General features: G+C 47.7%; 2 protein-coding genes across 2 annotated transcripts; both read right to left on the reverse strand.

Moving 5' to 3' along the window:
• Positions 1-914: 914 nt before the first annotated feature.
• LOC149325833 (uncharacterized) lies at positions 915-1,835 on the reverse strand. The gene has a single exon (XM_089563694.1). It carries the CDS (start codon positions 1,833-1,835, stop codon positions 915-917), a length of 921 nt encoding a protein of 306 aa, XP_089419820.1.
• Positions 1,836-15,750: 13,915 nt separating this feature from the next.
• Positions 15,751-16,939, reverse strand: LOC149325834 (uncharacterized). Its single transcript, XM_089562980.1, has one exon. It carries the CDS (start codon positions 16,890-16,892, stop codon positions 15,921-15,923), a length of 972 nt encoding a protein of 323 aa, XP_089419106.1. The 5' UTR covers positions 16,893-16,939; the 3' UTR covers positions 15,751-15,920.
• Positions 16,940-17,830: the final 891 nt, after the last annotated feature.

A 17,830-nucleotide genomic window follows, 5' to 3' on the forward strand; every position in this document is an offset into this window, starting at 1 on the left:
AAAAGGAAAGCTAGTGTCATAACTTTCTTTCAATAGGCTGAAAAAAGCCTCGTAAGCGAAATTCGCGTCTTTAAGATCGCATACAGTGTCCCACCATGTCTGAGCTATCTTCTCACGAAATATAGAAAGAGTCTGATCTGTTATTAGTTGAATGAAATGGTTTGTCTTTGTTTCCTGGTTTCGTACGTGACCCTTGAAACATAAATATATCGGCAAGTGATCACTGAGATCCGATGCGAAGACGCCAGCGTTAATGACTTCTGAACTTAAATTCGTAATAAATACGTCAATTAAAGATGACGAAATTTCGGTCACTCTGGTAGGAAGACTGATAGTATTCCAACACGCATTCATCTCCAAGAGAGTATCTAGCCTAAGTTTTGGGTAATCATTCTTCATCATGTTAATGTTGATGTCTCCGCCATAAATTAAATTGAAATTGTTATCATTTATAAAGACGAGAAAAGTTTCTAAGAACTCCAAAAATAATGTAACGGAACCATTCGGCGGGCGATCGCAAACAGCGAAAACAGTATTGTTTTGTATCACTGATAAAAATTCACAGTCATGAGTTATTACTGCAAACTGGTTCAATATTTCACATGCAGACGGCTTTTTAACCAAGGTGCATATTCCGCCACCACGACCTGTTGCTCGATTCAGGTAGAAAGTATTGTACAATGGAAGCCGAAAGATGTTCACATCGTCAACGCACCAAGTCTCTGTCAGCATAATGACGTCAAAGGATTGCTTTGTTTGCTCAAAAAAGAGATGTAAATCATGTTCCTTGCGAGTAAAAGAACGTATGTTTAAGTGAAAACATCTGAAAGCCTTCGAAAACGCTGTACCTAAGTGATGGTTGAAAGTGTGTGGCAATACATAAGAGTGAGTAGGTGCCATAGTGTTCTTTGTGTTCAGCTAATCTGTTGCTTAAGTTGGTCGCGGTCACTAGAGCAGGAAATGACCACCGCGTTTTGCCCATCAGCTTTCCGGACCAAGACCTTGTTGTTGTTGTGCCGTACGTATTTGTAGTTATTTGTCTTGGCCCAGAGCTTTGTTTCGGTAAGCAGAGTACGTGTCCTTTTTGTCAGGTTTTCTAACACAAAAATGCTGTCATTTCCTTGCCACAGTGTTTTCCTGTTTTGCCACCATTTGTCTCTTACTGATTGTTTGGCGAAACGACAGATAATGCCAGGTATCTTATCTTGCTTTGAGGGCAGGCGATGAGTGGACACTATGTCACTTTCCTGAATCTGTGGCAGGTTGTTTAGAGTTGCCAGCTTATTTATCTCATCAATCATGTTTTCATTCTTCATTGCTTTAATTCCATGGAATTCAAGGTTCAGCTTTCGGCTTCTCCATTCCGAACAGTCCATTTCGTTTTTCAGCTGCGTTATTTCATCGTCCTGCTTCTCAAGCTTGTCTACCCTGTGTTTCAGTTCCTTGACCTCACGTTCGTTCTTTTCTACCCGAGTTAGAAGCTCATCGTACTGGTCACTCATGTACTGAATTGTGTCTTCGACGCTGTCAACTGTTTCTTTTAGCAGTAAAAGGTACTCCAGCTTTTCATTGATTGATTTCAGCTGTGCACGAACATCCTGGTCATCCGTATCAGTGCTGGATCTATCGAGTTGTGGAGCACGACCTTTCGAACGCCTGCAATTTGAGCAACGCCAAGCACTGCGATACTGCTCCCCTTTTGACTTGATAGTAGCATCTGAAATTCCTGCACATTTTCCCGTGTGATAGACAGATCTACAGTCACTACAGTCGATTTTGGAATCAAGTTCTTTGAGTTGCATATCAGATGACCCACACTGTTCATCAAGGGGCATAGCGACACTTTTGGCAGCAGCAGCAGCAGTAAGAGAAGACAGCGGGAAGATATATTAACCCTTTCACTGCCAGGTTTTTTTACTCACACCTGCACACACCCTGCCGGGTTTTTTTCGCATGTTAGTTTCCTGGAAATATTTTGCTAGTAACGCACTAAAATGCTCTGCAGGACATGTAGACATGTTTATTCAGGATAATCTTATAGATATTAGTTGTAATGAATGAAATGTTACAGCACCAATCTGGCCTGTCGGATTTCCTCTTCTTACGCGGATTTTTCGGTGGCAGCGGGACTTCATCGCTGTCATCACTCGACAAGGCACTTAGGTGGGCTCGTTCCTCGTTCTCATTATCATTGGACTCCGAATTCACAAGCAATTTCGAAGTTCTTCGTCCGTCAAAGTGCGGACGAGTGTGGCACATTGCCTCACACGGCTCCTGTGCGGAAACCAAAACGAAGCGACTGGGATGCGACGGATGTCGAAACGTGCGCGCTATCTGTTGTGTAAAATTTGCCCTACAAGATCTATGAGTTTATAGCGTTTCTCCATAGATGGCGCTACATGTTTGCATCGTTTATTTTTACACGAGTATTATCGGGAGCGGCAGGGGGTGAGTTAAAAAGCCAAAACGAGTTAACTCGGGAGAGGCAGGGGGTGTGTATATCTGGTAGTCCGAGTTATCTCGGGAGTGGCAGATTAAGGGTTAACACAGCAGCAACTAACCTGCAATTGCAGAGAAAACTTCTTAAGATGGTGCCTTTCCCGTGCTGCTGCCGCTGCCAGTGTGACAGCCGCTGGTCTCTGGACTTTCTTTATAGCCTCGTCCGATGGGTGGGCGTATCCGCTGGCCGGTAGCAGTGCAGTCTTGGATGACGTTATCTTCCGCAGCAACCAGCACACGTGCACGCAGACGGTTGTAGTCGATGTCAAAACTTCATATCTGCAATTGCAGAGAAAACATCTTAAGATGGTGCCTTTCCCGTGCCGCTGCCGCTGCCAGTGTTCGCAAGAGTTCAACGTAATGAGCTCTCTTTTCACTTCGATGCAGTCTCAACTGCTTCACCTTGATATGGATTCTGTACAGGAGCACGTTACTATCAAAACAAGCAATGAGCACCCACATTCAGGGCATAGGTATTATTCCAACACTTTTTATTGGCATTTGTAATAAAACCAACAACTTTTTTTCTCAGCTGCAAGTGAACCCATATTTTTCACGCCGCTGTATGAATGTTCTCAGCTGCGAATGATTTAAACCCTCCCTCAAAGGGCAATCCTCAAGAGCTCATGCTATCGGCACCGTGAAAGCGTTTGTACTGCTTTCATAATTGGTAAGTTGGGGTCGCAATGTGGAATGTTTCCTTCACAATCACGTCGATGCATCAGTAAAAAATATAAAAAAAGGCCGAACGTATATGTTTCTGCTTCATACGTGCGCTTGATACCGTCACAGGAACTACGCTCACATATTTCGTCCACAAAACACACAATCTAGGGCTATATTTTCTTTTTTTTACCTTTTCCCTTCCCCAACTAGTCTAGCATGCAGCCCTAAGGTGAAGCCAGCTTTACAATTTTCACAGGAACACCCTTGCATGCACTGGCGGGTATTTTGGCCATATGCACCTGCCACAAAACTCGGCGCATTTTTGAAACAAAGAAGCCGAAACCGCGCCGACGCATCTCGCCGGCACGGGTCGTAAAACCCGAGAGAAGGAAACCCGGGAGAAGGACTAGCTTTGTTAGTGTGGCTGCCCCCTCCACAATCGCTCGTTGACGCAACGCACCGAGGAATTGCGTCAGCCATGACGTCGATTGTTCTAGAATGTCGAGGATGCTTCTACTTCAAAACGAGGGAGAGGGCGTAGCCTTGCGTATGCTAAGAGAGGCCCTCCCCCTCTTGACTGGCGCGTCAGCGGCGGCGCCGCACTCGAAATTTCTCGATGTTCCTCGAAGCCACTCCCGGCGTTTTGACCAATGGGGACGCGTGAGCGGCGCGAGAAGGAGAAGGAGACTGCACAGCCGATACTGTGTGTGTGGGCGCGCCTGCCTTGGGACGATAAATGGACAGACATGAGCAAGCCTATATAAGAAAGGCGTTGACCGCTGTCGATTAGTCCGAGCCGCCAATTAAGCTTCAGAGAAGCGCGTCCGCTCGACTCCCGGTACCACACCACTCGTCCAGCCGCGGTTCAACGAGGCAGCGCTCGCCAGTAGCGGGATGGCATCGTCGTGAACCTCTGGTCGTCGGACTGTCGCAGTGTCCGGTGAACAAATTGTGTTTTGTTTGTTTACCTCTCTCTTGTGTAAGTGCACTTTAGGTGCAATGTTTCGTTTGCATTGTATTCTCTCTCGAGTTTAACTTTGCGCGAATGCCATTGTTTTGTTAATCACATTGTACGTGTTTGTACTAGTGATTGTGAAATCCTCTGTGTCGCCTAATTGCTGTATAAACTTTGTTTTGTTTGTGAACCTTTGGCTCCGACCAATTCTCTGGCTTGCGACCGGCGAAAGCTGGGCACCAAACGACCAAAAACCTCTTGTCACCTGGTAGCTTGTCGCCGCTGAGCTTGCCAAGCTGAGTCGAGTGCATCTCCTTTGTGTCCGAGACCGCTACCCCCACACGCTCTAAGGGTGTCTGAGAACTGACGCTAAAGGTGCGCGAAGTTAGTGACAGCAACCGCCCCTAAAATGCTAGGGTGCATGATGGTTGAATGAGCACCAGAGAGTCCAATTTTGTCGGTTCCAAGGGTATGTTAGTCAGTTTATTCCGTTTAATGGTGTGAAATTTATCACAGTGTAATGACGCCCTCTCTTTCCTGTAGCAACCAGGACGAAGGAAAGACCCGGCGGTACGCGCTCATCGCCGTGCTGCTCGTCCTGCTGATCTTCCTGCTCCTGGGCACGTACTCCGCCTTCGATTCAGGTGAGCACGGTCGTTGTGACCCCATAAAGACTACACTGTCCAGCTCGGGCGTCTTACTATGCGTGTGCAGGTACAATGTATATTTAGTAAAAACTACGCAGATGGCCCGAGAAGTGTGAACAGGCACAGATGCAAAGAAACCAAGTCCAGTCATTTACCGTATGAGAAAAGTACTTTTCGGCACGCACTCATTTTATCTATTTTGTTGTCATATAGCGTAAAACCTCTCATCCTATGAAGTTTGAATTTTGAATTATGCTTTGTGTTAATCGCGGAAGGCAAGTTTAGCCATGGTGTTTCTGCTGCTGGCTATTTTGATACGTTACTTAAACAGGTCCGGAAATGGCAATGGTCAACGGCGATTCGTCGAGTACAGCAATGTCTGAACATGCAAAGCTGGCCGTTTTCAGCAACAAGTTCCCAGCTAACGATTTCGTTTGTTTTACTGCTCAGGCAAATGAACCTGTGACAAAAATACCACTTAAACGTGAACACGCAGCGCAATTTCTGTCAGGGCAGCTCTTGTCCCCTGTATGTATGTTCAACGTTGGTGAAATATCTTCGCGATACAATCTCTTTTTGAGCGGTGCTTTCAAGTGTTCACAACACCCACGAAGAAACCAATGTCCAGCAAGCTCAAGATGAGACTCACCCTTCACTGATTTTTGACTTGAGGTGGATGGAGTCATGCATAGCCACTACCGGGATCAAAAACAGGCAACGTGACCTGAGTACTTTTCACCAATCCTGTGCTTTCAGTACTGTCATTAATTTAGTCAGAGTTTGAATAGAAACAGCGCAGTAGACGGGACTAAGAAGAGAGAACACACAAACACAGGCGCTGACTGTCAACTGAAAGAATTTTATTGCAGCAACGGCAATGTGTAGAACCCATATCTCCCCCACATAAAAAAAAAAACATGAAAACATTAAAACTAGGTTACAAGTTTCATCGCAATTAGCCATCGAGAAATCTGATTTTTTTTCTTTTCAAGTTAATGGAAAGAGTGCTGACGCATTTCTCTCCTCGTTTATGAATGACATACGCTTCAAATATTCATTCATAAACTCATTCATAAATATGTCATTCATAAACGAGGAGAGAAATGCGTCTGCACTCATTCCATTAACTTGAAAAAAAAAGAAATCAGATTTCTCGAGATTTTTTACCATGTGAGGGAGATATGGGTTCTACATATCGCCGTTGGTGCAATAAACTTTTCAGTTGACAGTCAGCGCCTGTGTCTGTGTGTTCTCTCTTCTTAGTCCCGTCTATGCGCTGTTTCTATCCAAATGATGTACCAACTAGCCCGGCTTATTCCTCTCTTAGAGTATTTGAAGAATCCCCGGCAGATATTTTCGAAGGGTGTAGCCAGTGTTGCCCTGAACGTAGTGCTTGGTGTGTTATGTGAGGTGGGTTTTGCGTGTTGTCCTGGCTCAGAATGCAAGCATTGGGAGCGGGTATGCATCAGTTCCTCCTTAAATACTCCCTTTTTTAGCTTTCACATATGCATATACTATGTTTTGATGTATGCGCTACTTTAGAATATGTATGCATTAAAATCTCATGCAGTGTCTCTTTCTCATGCATCTCTAATCTGTACAGAATAGTTCATTGCGTGATGCTTAATGATTTCATCACCTCTGTCCTAATACTGTTTGTGGTACGTGTTTTATATTGTATATCCTGGTATATGAATTCGCAAGTTTTGTTTATCTATTTTGTTTTTTTCCTCTGGTGTTCACGTATTCACACTGACTACATTGATGTCGTCATTGGGACAATCAGATGAAAAGTGGGGTATGGAGGCCGGTCACGATGGAAAAACGTGGGCGCAGACAAAACGAGGCGTCATTGGGGACCCTATCAAGCTCCATCAAGCAGCTTTTTGGCGAAGGCTCCTACCATGTTCATGGTGATACAAACTGAATTCAGCTGAGTCGCACCGCTCTGAGGACAGACCGCCATATCCGCCGGCGCACAGGGAGGACGACGCTGGTAGAATTCCGCACGTTAAGCCATGCGCCAGTTCTCAAAAGGCAGAGTCGCGTTAGATATGCGAGATGGTGAATATAGATAGCAGATAACTTCTTAGGTGCTGTATGAGCCCTCCACAAGAATTGCGTGGTGTATAGGTCCGCAGTTCGGAGGAGGAAGTTCGACGCTATGTGCGATGGAAGCGGGACAGTTTTCCATTATTTCCAAAGGTGTGGGTGCATTGTTGTAGAAATGAGCACACTCGTGCCAAGTTACACAGATGAGGCTGTCATTTTCCCTTTTGAGGCTGCGTTCGTGTACTATGTACTAGTTTGGTGACCTGGAGGCGTTATTTAACGATGGCGTTTAGCTTGAATGGCTATAGGGCCAGACGAAGACAAGTCCTCTTGTCAAAAAGTTGGCTGAAGCAACCTGAGGTTTTCTCCTCCCTTGTTCATTTTGTGATCGCCAAGGACCATCTACAACACCGTCTCTCTACCATGGACTATAGGGATTCATGGTTTTCTTACAAAGACCGCGATCCTTCCACACTTTCGGAGCGAACATGTGTAGAACATTTTTATAACCTTGTATTGCGCGCACACACAATATTGTATCTGTCTGCGATCAGGAAATACGGGGCTTGTGATTGCATATATATATATGTAAAAAGCCTAACACCTACCGAGGAAGGAAAGGCGAAAGCTTCCATTTTTATTTCCTTTTGTTATATGTGGTGTTGGTTAATAGGAAATTAGTGCTGTAGCCATTTCCTACTTAGAAAGTAACTCATAAAAAATTATATTAAACAAACTGCCGATGAATACGTTAATTCCTAATACGAAATCTGAGCGCAGCTCATCAGCTGTTTCAGCTTTTCGATAGATTGACGCAAGGTATTCGACGGCGGCGACGGTAAGTTTCTGCTTCGGTGGCACGCAACTCTGATGCTGGCGGCGAAGACCCTGGACCTCTGCTCTGACAGCTCGTTTAGCAGCAGCGGCATACAAATGACTTCCGCGGGTTGCCTCGCTCAAGGCTTACAAAGAACTGTCAGAGAATAAACTATTTATATAGGCAAGCGGTTCGCAGTGGCGAACGGCAGCGGCTGTGCGTTTCGGCTCGGGCGGTGCACACATCGAGATCCGCCGCCGCCACTGATCCGGAGCTCTTATTGCCGCCGCACAGGGGTGGCATTGGAGGAGGAGCCAAGAGAGCAATTAAGTTATCGGGATGTCGCCGGAGATGGCGCCAGGAGCGTGCGCAATAAGAGCAGCGTGCTGCCTCTGCTGCGACGCTAGTTACGCATGGAGGATGTTTTTTTTCCTCCCTGTGGTTACGAGGGGCGACGGCGGCGACGACGCCGTGAAACGCAGGAACGGGCGCCAAAGAGCAGGGTCAACCACAAAGACAACCACAAGCCGCCGGTGGAATCCGCACACACTATGTCCGCATATCGCCATCAAGGCCATCGTTTGTTGAAGGCCTCTGTTCTGTGAATTATCGTAAGATAGCAAGCGTAGGAGGGTGCACACTGTCATATCTCGAGTAGCAGCATCCCACTGCTGCCACCAGTTATCATAGCTCGGGTAGCGTGGCCAGTTGAAGCGTCCTGGGGGCTCGTCCGGGATGAGGGATTGTCTGAAGCTTCAGATTTTTGGGAACCGGAAAAACAAGCGGTTTTAATGGCAGTTTTTAAGACACTTATTTACATACTGCAGATTGGAATAGAAGAGCAAAGAACGAAAATTTAAGAGAGAGAAAATTTAAAATTTGCGATGAATCCTCTGAAGATTTCTCCTCTGCGAAAAACTCTCAAACGATCTCTCTTTCCCATTTCAGCAACTGAACTTTACGCCTACGCTCCTGCAGCTCTTGTTCGCGTAGTTTATCTAGCTCAGCCCGTCTCTCACTACACTTCTCCTCGCGAAGGTTTCGCCTTTCTTCTTTCTCCATGCGGAGGCTTTGATGCGGAATCGTTTCACACGCCTGCTCTGCCTCCTTGTTGAGAAGGGGTACCACTTCCTGGGGACAACTGCCCGACCTCTCGCTCAACTCCATTCATAACTTACTGAGCTCAATCTGCCGCTGCGGAATCGTTTCACACGTCTCGTCTGCCTCCTTGTTGAGAAGAGGTACCACTTGCTGGGGACAACCATCCGACCTCTTGCTCAACTTCATTTCTAACTTACTGAGCTCAGCCTTTAGCTGCAGTAATTTTGCTTCATTCTCACTTTCGCGCTCACGCTTCTTTTTCTCTTTTTCCCGATCTTTCTGCTGCCTGAGCTGCTCTTCCTTTTTTTTTTCGATGAGGCTCCACGCCTCACTGAGCTCCTCATCATCTGCCCCCCAATCAGTAATTGCCTGAATGATCACGGGTTTTCGTACCATACCCCTTGTATCAATCCCCAACTCCTCACACAACAGCAACAGGTCCAGCTTCTGCAGTTTCTGTAGGTCCATGATCGTTCTGAGTCTGGGCTATTTCCAAAACAACTATGAAAAAATACCAGACCTCTAGGATTTAAGCACAGGTCTCTACCAGTTCTAAATTTTAACCCTTTTTTAGAACCTGGTCCACATCAGAGGAAAAGCCAAACACTCACCCACACATGTGATCATGTCCCAAGACAGCTGCCCTCTCGCTGGCCGACCGTTGTTGCCGCTTGTAGCTTCAGATCCCCATCGCTGATCCACAGTTGTTGGGTCTTCGAATCCCACCTCTGCCACCAGTTGTAATATCTCGAGTAGCAGCATCCCACCGCTGCCAGCAGTTATCATAGCTCGGGTAGCGTGGCCAGTTGATGCGTCCTAAGTGCTCGTCCCGAGCGATGGAATGTCTGAAGCTTCAGATTTTTGGGAAACAGAAAAGCAAGCGGTTTTAATGGAACTTTTCAAGGCACTTATTTACATACTGCAGATTGGAATAGAAAAGGAAAGAATCAAAATTTAAGAGTTCATAGCGTCGACCGACTGGATGAGCGTTGTCGCCAAGGCCCCGGGCCTTCGTTCTCACTTAGGGCGCTGGTTAAATACCCTAAGGCTCCGCTCCTTCACCAGGCGGCAATTCAATACGACACACAGATCGGCACAGCACAGCACGGAGGCACCTGGTGCATAGTACACGCGTGGGAATTTTCGTGAAGGAAACGCAAGTCTGCACCTCTTTCGCACTGCTGTGCAACATTACTGCAAGCAGCTCGTGTCCATCGAACACAGGTGTGACGTAGGCGGGCTGGCACCGCGGCCGCATCTGCGCCGGCTTCCTCCGATTCGTTCCGGTTACTCTCAGACGTGGTGAATCTCTTCTTCCCTGTTGTCTGTCCATCGACGGTCGCTTCTTGCGGGGTACCGAAGGGAAGGTCGTTCGCACCGAGCCGAGCGTGGGAAGAGCTCCATCGGCCACTTCCCAGCTAGTCATCCTTTTTTTGTTGGGGTCATCTTGGGGTCAAACGACCTTTCGAAATTTCCGCTGCTGAATCCGCCACCGTGATCACCGCGGGTCTCAAGCTGAGTCGTAACAACACACACCTGCTTTTTCATGGTGCGATCACATCCTATGTAGCACCAGCGCTATGACAGAACGTTCGTACAGCATCATCATCATCATCAGCCTGACTGCGCGCCCACTGCATGGCAAAGGTCTATCCTATGTCTCTCTAATTAACCCTTTCTTTTGCCTGTTGGGGCCACCATTACTACGCAAACATCTTAATCGCATCTGCCGATCTAACTTTCTCGCGCCCCATGCTACGCTTGCGTTCTCTCGGAATCCACTCCGTTACCCTTAATGGCCAGCCGTTATCTTGCCTTCGCCTTACATGCCCTGCCCAAGCCCATTTCTTCTTCCTGACTTCGTACAGGACGTCATTAACCCGCGTCTGTTACCTTAGCCACTCCGCCCGCTTCCGGCCTCGCAACATTACACCTATATTTTTCCTTCCATAGCTTCCAAGACGCGCCTAGATTTATCTCGATTGATCGCATCCAGACGGAGCCGATTCTACTTTGTGCCAGAGTGTTCTAGTAACTTCCCAAGCTTTATCTCGAATGTTCGCTATCAGGTTTAAAAAGAGCAAGGCCGACACCGGCGGGCATTCTGCTCGACGACCGCCGAGCACGCTTCTTGCTACGCCGCCACCGAGTGATTAAGTTCTTTGCGGGCACAAGTCAGCCCAAATAGAGTTCCGTTTAGAAGGCATCCTCGTTGTTTTCCTGTTCGCCGGACTGCAGTCACCACTCGTGACAATATTACCGTTTTGCCACGATCCTGGTACAGGGTCGTCCACTCTTAGTTAGTACGCGTTAGCGCGTGGCCGCACTCTTCAGAGGGCCACCGCGTGCGACACAGTCGCTCACCGCAGCAAAGTGGCGCAGGAGAAGGTTTAACTGGACATGGTGCTTCGCGTCATCTGCCACTTCGCTTCGACGCGCAGCCGTTTCGGACGCAGTGACCCTCCAAAGAGGGCGGCCATGCGCTAGCGCATTCTAACTAAGAGTGGACGACCCTGTACGCTCGAGGTCACAATGCATTGCGTATACAGGGTGGCTAGTTTTTCTAGCACCATCTCCCCTCCGTCCTTCAATAAATCTGCTGTTACCTGATCCTCATCTGCTGCTTTCCCCTTTTCATTGGTCTTAAGACTTTCTTTATTTCCTCTTTTGTTACTGGCGGGATGTCCACTCGCTCCGCGCTACTGTTTCTCCCATTAACGTTATGATTGCATCGCCTACTGCATAGATTTGTGTAGAACTCTTGGTCTATTTGAGCTATCTTATCCATAATGCTAATGACATTGCCCTCTTCCTCTCTTAATGCATACCTCGGGTTTTTACCTGTGCCTAATTTCCTCTTAACCGCTCTTACGCTAACTCCGTTCTGAAGAGCATGCTCGATTCTCTCCAAATATACTGCCTTAGGTCGGCTACCTTGGGCTTATTCACTAACCTTGATAGCTGTGCCCGTTCTGTTCTGCTTGCGGAGTAGGGCGCCCTCATGCTTTCGCGTTTCCTAATTAGATCTTTTGTCCCCTGAGAGAGCTATGTTAGCTTAAGCGCATTATCTCTGGCTCTTCAATTTGTCCTGTAAAGAGTCACACGTTTTTTGTAGTCACGCCCGCCGCGCATGCCAGTTCATGTGGAGAGGAAGTTAGCTTTTAATTAGTTAGTTGGTTGGTTAGTTAGTTAGTTAGTTGGTTAGTTAGTTTCTCATAGCCTGAGTCTCTTTGGGACGTTAAACCCCATAAACTTAAACCTAAACCCAGTTAGTTAGTTAGTTAGTTAGTTTGTTAGTTAGTTAGTTAGTTAGTTAGTTAGTTAGTTAGTTATTTAGTTAGTTAGTTAGTTAGTTAGTTAGTTAGTTAGTTAGTTAGTTAGTTAGTTAGTTAGTTAGTTAGTTAGTTAGTTAGTTAGTTAGTTAGTTTTTTAGCGCGAAAGCAACAAAGGCTATGATGCGCCAAATACAGGGTTAGCATGTCTTGTGTTAAAAAAGATACCTAGAGTTTATTTAATATACTGGCTTGTTACGAAACTTCGAAATACTTGGAAAATCACCAAGTGCTTGACCACCTAAACGCATGTATTCGTTGTAAATTTTCTAAAGTATTTTTCATATTTTTGCTTTTCATATTTTGTACATGAAATTAAAATGGGATTTACTGTGAGTTCGTCGCCACACATTACGCAGAGAGGTTTGATTTGTTTTGTCAGTAGAAAGATGTGTGTAAGGTGTGTGTGTGCGATGCGTAGTTGACATAGGATAACTTCTTTAAACCTTGCATACATAGGACAACTTCTGTAAAACGTTCCTGATGCATACATGATTTTCATTCTCCTAAAATGGGCTTTAAAGAGTTGAGTTGTTTACTTGCTTCTCCAATGTAGCCTGCCACTTACTTCGCAGTTTACAGCACATTAACTTCAAATAATCCCTTTATGGCATGCTCCCTTGTTTTATTTGGCCAATTCAGGCTTCTGAAGCGCATCCATCTCCTTTATGACTGCCAAAATTACCACAAGGCTAGGAACCTAACACAATATAATGTTATGCTTTTGTTTTGCGATTTTTAACTATATTATATATGATGTTTCCTATTATAGGTCCAGCCCGGCCGCGGTGGCTCAGTGGTTACGGCGCTCGGCTGCTGACCCGAAAGACGCGGGTTCGATCCCGGCCGCGGCGGCTGAATTTCGATGAAGGCAAAATTCTAGATGCCCGTGTACTGTGCGATGTCAGTGCACGTTAAAGAACCCCAGGTGGTCGAAATTTCCGGAGCCCTTAACTATGGCGTCCCTCATAGCCTGAGTTGCTTTGGGACGTTAAACCCCAATAAACCAAACTATTATAGGTTCAGCAGCATTTATTGAGTGCAGTGTTCAGAGCATACTAAGATCTCGCTGTAAACGTTGCTGTGGGCGCGGCGAGAGCTTTGGAACCATGCGTCTAAAGAATCCCTTCTTGTTCTTGATACAGGCCGTGATTTGCATCAGCCACAGCGATGCGGCTTCAGCTACTGAGTGCGACCCAGCTACGGTGAAGCCGACGGAATTGCACGACCACCAGCGCAATGCATCGACAGGCTTTCCTGCTGACGACACACCGGGTCCGCGCGGCTGGGCGACGCACTTGGATCGACATCGAGCGCCACCATCCGCTACGTCACCACTGTCAGAGCGTATAAAAGGGACTCAAGCGTGGCAGACGGTCAGTGGGCGCGGCGAGAGCTTTGGAACCATGCGTCTAAAGAATCCCTTCTTGTTCTTGATACAGGCCGTGATTTGCATCAGCCACAGCGATGCGGCTTCAGCTACTGAGTGCGACCCAGCTACGGTGAAGCCGACGGAATTGCACGACCACCAGCGCAATGCATCGACAGGCTTTCCTGCTGACGACACACCGGGTCTGCGCGGCTGGGCGACGCACTTGGATCGACATCGAGCGCCACCATCCGCTACGTCACCACTGTCAGAGCGTATAAAAGGGACTCAAGCGTGGCAGACGATCAGTGGGCGCGGCGAGAGCTTTGGAACCATGCGTCTAAAGAATCCCTTCTTGTTCTTGATACAGGCCGTGATTTGCATCAGCCACAGCGATGCGGCTTCAGCTACTGAGTGCGACCCAGCTACGGTGAAGCCGACGGAATTGCACGACCACCAGCGCAATGCATCGACAGGCTTTCCTGCTGACGACACACCGGGTCTGCGCGGCTGGGCGACGCACTTGGATCGACATCGAGCGCCACCATCCGCTACGTCACCACTGTCAGAGCGTATAAAAGGGACTCAAGCGTGGCAGACGATCAGTGGGCGCGGCGAGAGCTTTGGAACCATGCGTCTAAAGAATCCCTTCTTCAGTAGCGTGGCTTTTTGGGCTTGTTGGTACATACTTCAAAGACACTGTAGCGCAGCAAAAGACGAGGACACAAGAAACGAGAGACGAACACCACGAGCGCTAACTTCCAACAAACTTTATTCTCCTGAAGCATCGCACTTTTATACACCAGAAAACAGTAATCACACGTGCGAACAGTATCAATTTCTTAGAAAAACGAGCTCTTTATCTGAGAGGAGAATGGAAGGTGTGCTTACACACGAGCTTCCTGACCTATTTATCTCTCAGATAAAGAGCTCGTTTTTCTAAGAAATTGATACTGTTCGCACGTGTGATTACTGTTTTCTGGTGTATAAAAGTGTGATGCTTCAGGAGAATAAAGTTTGTTGGAAGTTAGCGCTCGTGGTGTTCGTCTCTCGTTTCTTGTGTCCTCGTCTTTTGCTGCGCTACAGTGTCTTTGAAATCCCTTCTTGTTCTTGATACAGGCCGTGATTTGCATCAGCCACAGCGATGCGGCTTCAGCTACTGAGTGCGACCCAGCTACGGTGAAGCCGACGGAATTGCACTACCACCAGCCCAATGCATCGACAGGCTTTCCTACTGACGACACACCGGGTCTGCGCGGCTGGGCGACGCACTTGGATCGACATCGAGCGCCACCATCCGCTACGTCACCACTGTCAGAGCGTATAAAAGGGACTCAAGCGTGGCAGACGATCAGTGGGCGCGGCGAGAGCTTTGGAACCATGCGTCTAAAGAATCCCTTCTTGTTCTTGATACAGGTGAGAGACTACCGCCAGGCTTATGGCTTTCGTAGTAACGATGTGTGCCTTTTGCTCTTGCCGTGCCCACGGCCGTTTACTGATGTGCTAAAAAATGTATACCATTGTTTTGTTAACTTACTGGCTTCCTGCGGGGACGTTGAACTAAATCCAGGCCCCTCTACCGAAAGCATGCTGCAGGCAATTATGAATGACTTGCGAGAGCTCAAAGAAAGCGTGGCCACAACAAACCGACGCCTAGATGAAAGCATTGATAAGTTAGCTTCCATTGACCGAAAAGTGGAGGATATTTCGTCCACCGTTAAGACCTACACAGCCAAGGTGGACGATCTACAGAAAACTGTTGACAGCCTACTGTTAAAAGTAGATGATCTAGAAAATCGAAGCCGGAGGAACAATTTAATACTTTATGGTTTACCGGAACCAACGGAAGAACCGTCCCAATCTTTGGAACAAGAGGTTTCGAAAAAAATCTTTCAGGACATACTAAAAGTTTCAAACGTGTCAATGGAGCGCGTCCACAGAATAGGGAAGCCTAGGGACGGCAAATGTCGTCCAGTAATACTCAAGCTTTTGGACTACCGAGACAAACTAAAGATACTGAAAGTATGCAGCGCCTTCAAAAACACTGAATATAGTATTTCTGAGGACTTCTCTCCTAGGGTCCAAGCAATAAGGAAAAAGCTTTGGACTTGGACCAAAGAAAATCGAGACAGAGGAGACAAGGTGTTTCTAACCTTTGACAAAGTTAGAATCAATGACAAGACTTTCAGATGGGACGAAGCAATGGATAAGGCAGTCCCGTCTGCAACGAATTGACATACCCGGTCTATTTCCAGTCAAAAACAGCGCAAGAGTTGTATCCGAGTTGGAAAGAACGTGGCAACAGCATGATGTCCAGAACAAGAAGAACGTGTGTTTATTGAAGCGTGCCGATTATATAGCCCGCTAGTGATAACAGGCAGCTCGCACCGCGCATGTCAGCGACAGAGACGCACCGTCATATACGTGCCTGATACATCTTTTCGCGGGAACAAACAAAAACAGTTGCAGCAACAGGGATTAGTTAAGCGCACTGATTAAATTCCTCGTCATAGCAAAGGCGTTGCGGGGCCCTCATGTTCCGGTACGATCTCCTTAATGCTGGTGGCTGCACGGCACCCGGAGGCGAGCTTCCCGCTGTATTGGCCGCGCACGGTGGTTCCCCAGCAGTCCTTTGTGGCCCTCCCGAGGCCTGCGATGCGAGGCAGGTACCAGGCGACGAAGGCGAGGCAGGTACCCGGGGGTTGTCGATTGGCCCACTTGTGTCGCCACCGTCGTCACTGCTCGTCTCGGCATACCGCTCTCGCCTCTCTGCGAGATGTCGCCGGTTACGTCGCAGAATTCTTCCATCTTCCGTTAGAAGCTGGTACGACCTTGGAGCCGGAGCGCTTACTACCCTCGCCTTCCGGGCCCACGTTGTAGTTCCTCGCAGCCTTACCACGTCGCCTCGAGAAAGCTTCGGCAACGGTTTGCCCTGCGTTTTCTGGCGATGCTTCTCTACCTTGCTGCGCGGCACTTCTTCAAAGTCGGGAAGGTTGGCTCGCAGGCGTCTCCCTTGCAAAAGTTCCCCCGGGGATCGGCCGTCTTCGAGTGGTGTTGATCGATAGGCCAGCAGGCCTTGCCAGAAATCATCCCCGGAATCCTGGGTTTTCTTCAAGATGCGTTTGACCACCTGCACACCTTTTTCAGCCAAACCATTTGACTGAGGGTAATGGGGACTCGAAGTCACATGTGTAAAGTCATAGTTCTGTGCAAACACGGCAAACTCGTGGCTCGAAAATTGAGGACCATTGTCCGTGCACACTTCTAGTGGCACGCCATATCTTGCGAAGATAGCGCTGAGTGCAGCAATTGTAGCCCTTGCACTAGTGTCCTGAAGTTGCTGCACCTCTGGGAAGTTAGAAAATGCATCGTAAGCAACCAGGTACGAGTCTGCAGCAAAGAAAAAGATGTCCACTCCCACCCGGTACCATGCACATCGGGGAGTTGGCCGCATGAGGAGCGGTTCTTTTGCGTGCGCGTAAGCGAATTTCCTGCAGGTTGGACAGCTGGCTGCCAGAGAAACAATCTCAAATTTCTGCTTGAAACGCTTCCATGATGCCGAGACACTCCCTGCCAGACGCAGCGGTTCCGGTGCGACCAGCCGTTCCATGCTTCGTCCGTCGTCGGTGTAGCTAGATCGTCTTAGCCACTTCTGACACCATGTATCCGAGTTGGAAAGAACGTGGCAACAGCATGATGTCCAGAACAAGAAGAACGTGTGTTTATTGAAGCGTGCCGATTATATAGCCCGCTAGTGATAACAGGCAGCTCGCACCGCGCATGTCAGTGACAGAGACGCACCGTCATATACGTGCCTGATACAAGAGTAAAAGTAAATCTCTTTCGTTGGAATCACCCCATGCGTTCAGTCCGCTATCTGTGTTAACTGTTAACGCCCGGAGCGTCGTGAACAAGTCTGATGACCTTGAAAGCCTTCTTCTTAGTTACAACCCGGATGTCACGCTACTAACGGAAACATGGCTTCATAATGCTATTCCTGATTCCGACATAATACCCAGCTCATACAACATACTTCGCCAGGACCGTGGCTCGAGAGGGGGTGGTGTTGCGGCCATAATAAAAAAGGGCATTCCGTTCACATCCATTGCTCACAATACTTGTGCTGAGATGGCTTGGATCCTTGTGCCGTCGTTCAGGCGCAACGTCCTTATTGGTGTAGTATACAGGCCTCCGAATGCAGACACCTCAATTTTAGAATCGCTGCACGATTTTATTTACACCCATAGTAAATGCTACACTCATATTATCTTGTGCGGCGACTTTAATCTGCCCATGATCAACTGGGATGATCTCTGTGCTCGACCTTCTTGCCAGCACGCTGAATTGTTATTCGATTTGGCATTTTCTTTTAATCTTAAACAGGTAGTAGGA

This window comes from Amblyomma mixtum, chromosome 10 (assembly GCF_055824585.1).
Source record: "Amblyomma mixtum isolate Tamu chromosome 10, ASM5582458v1, whole genome shotgun sequence".
NCBI lineage: Eukaryota > Metazoa > Arthropoda > Arachnida > Ixodida > Ixodidae > Amblyomma > Amblyomma mixtum.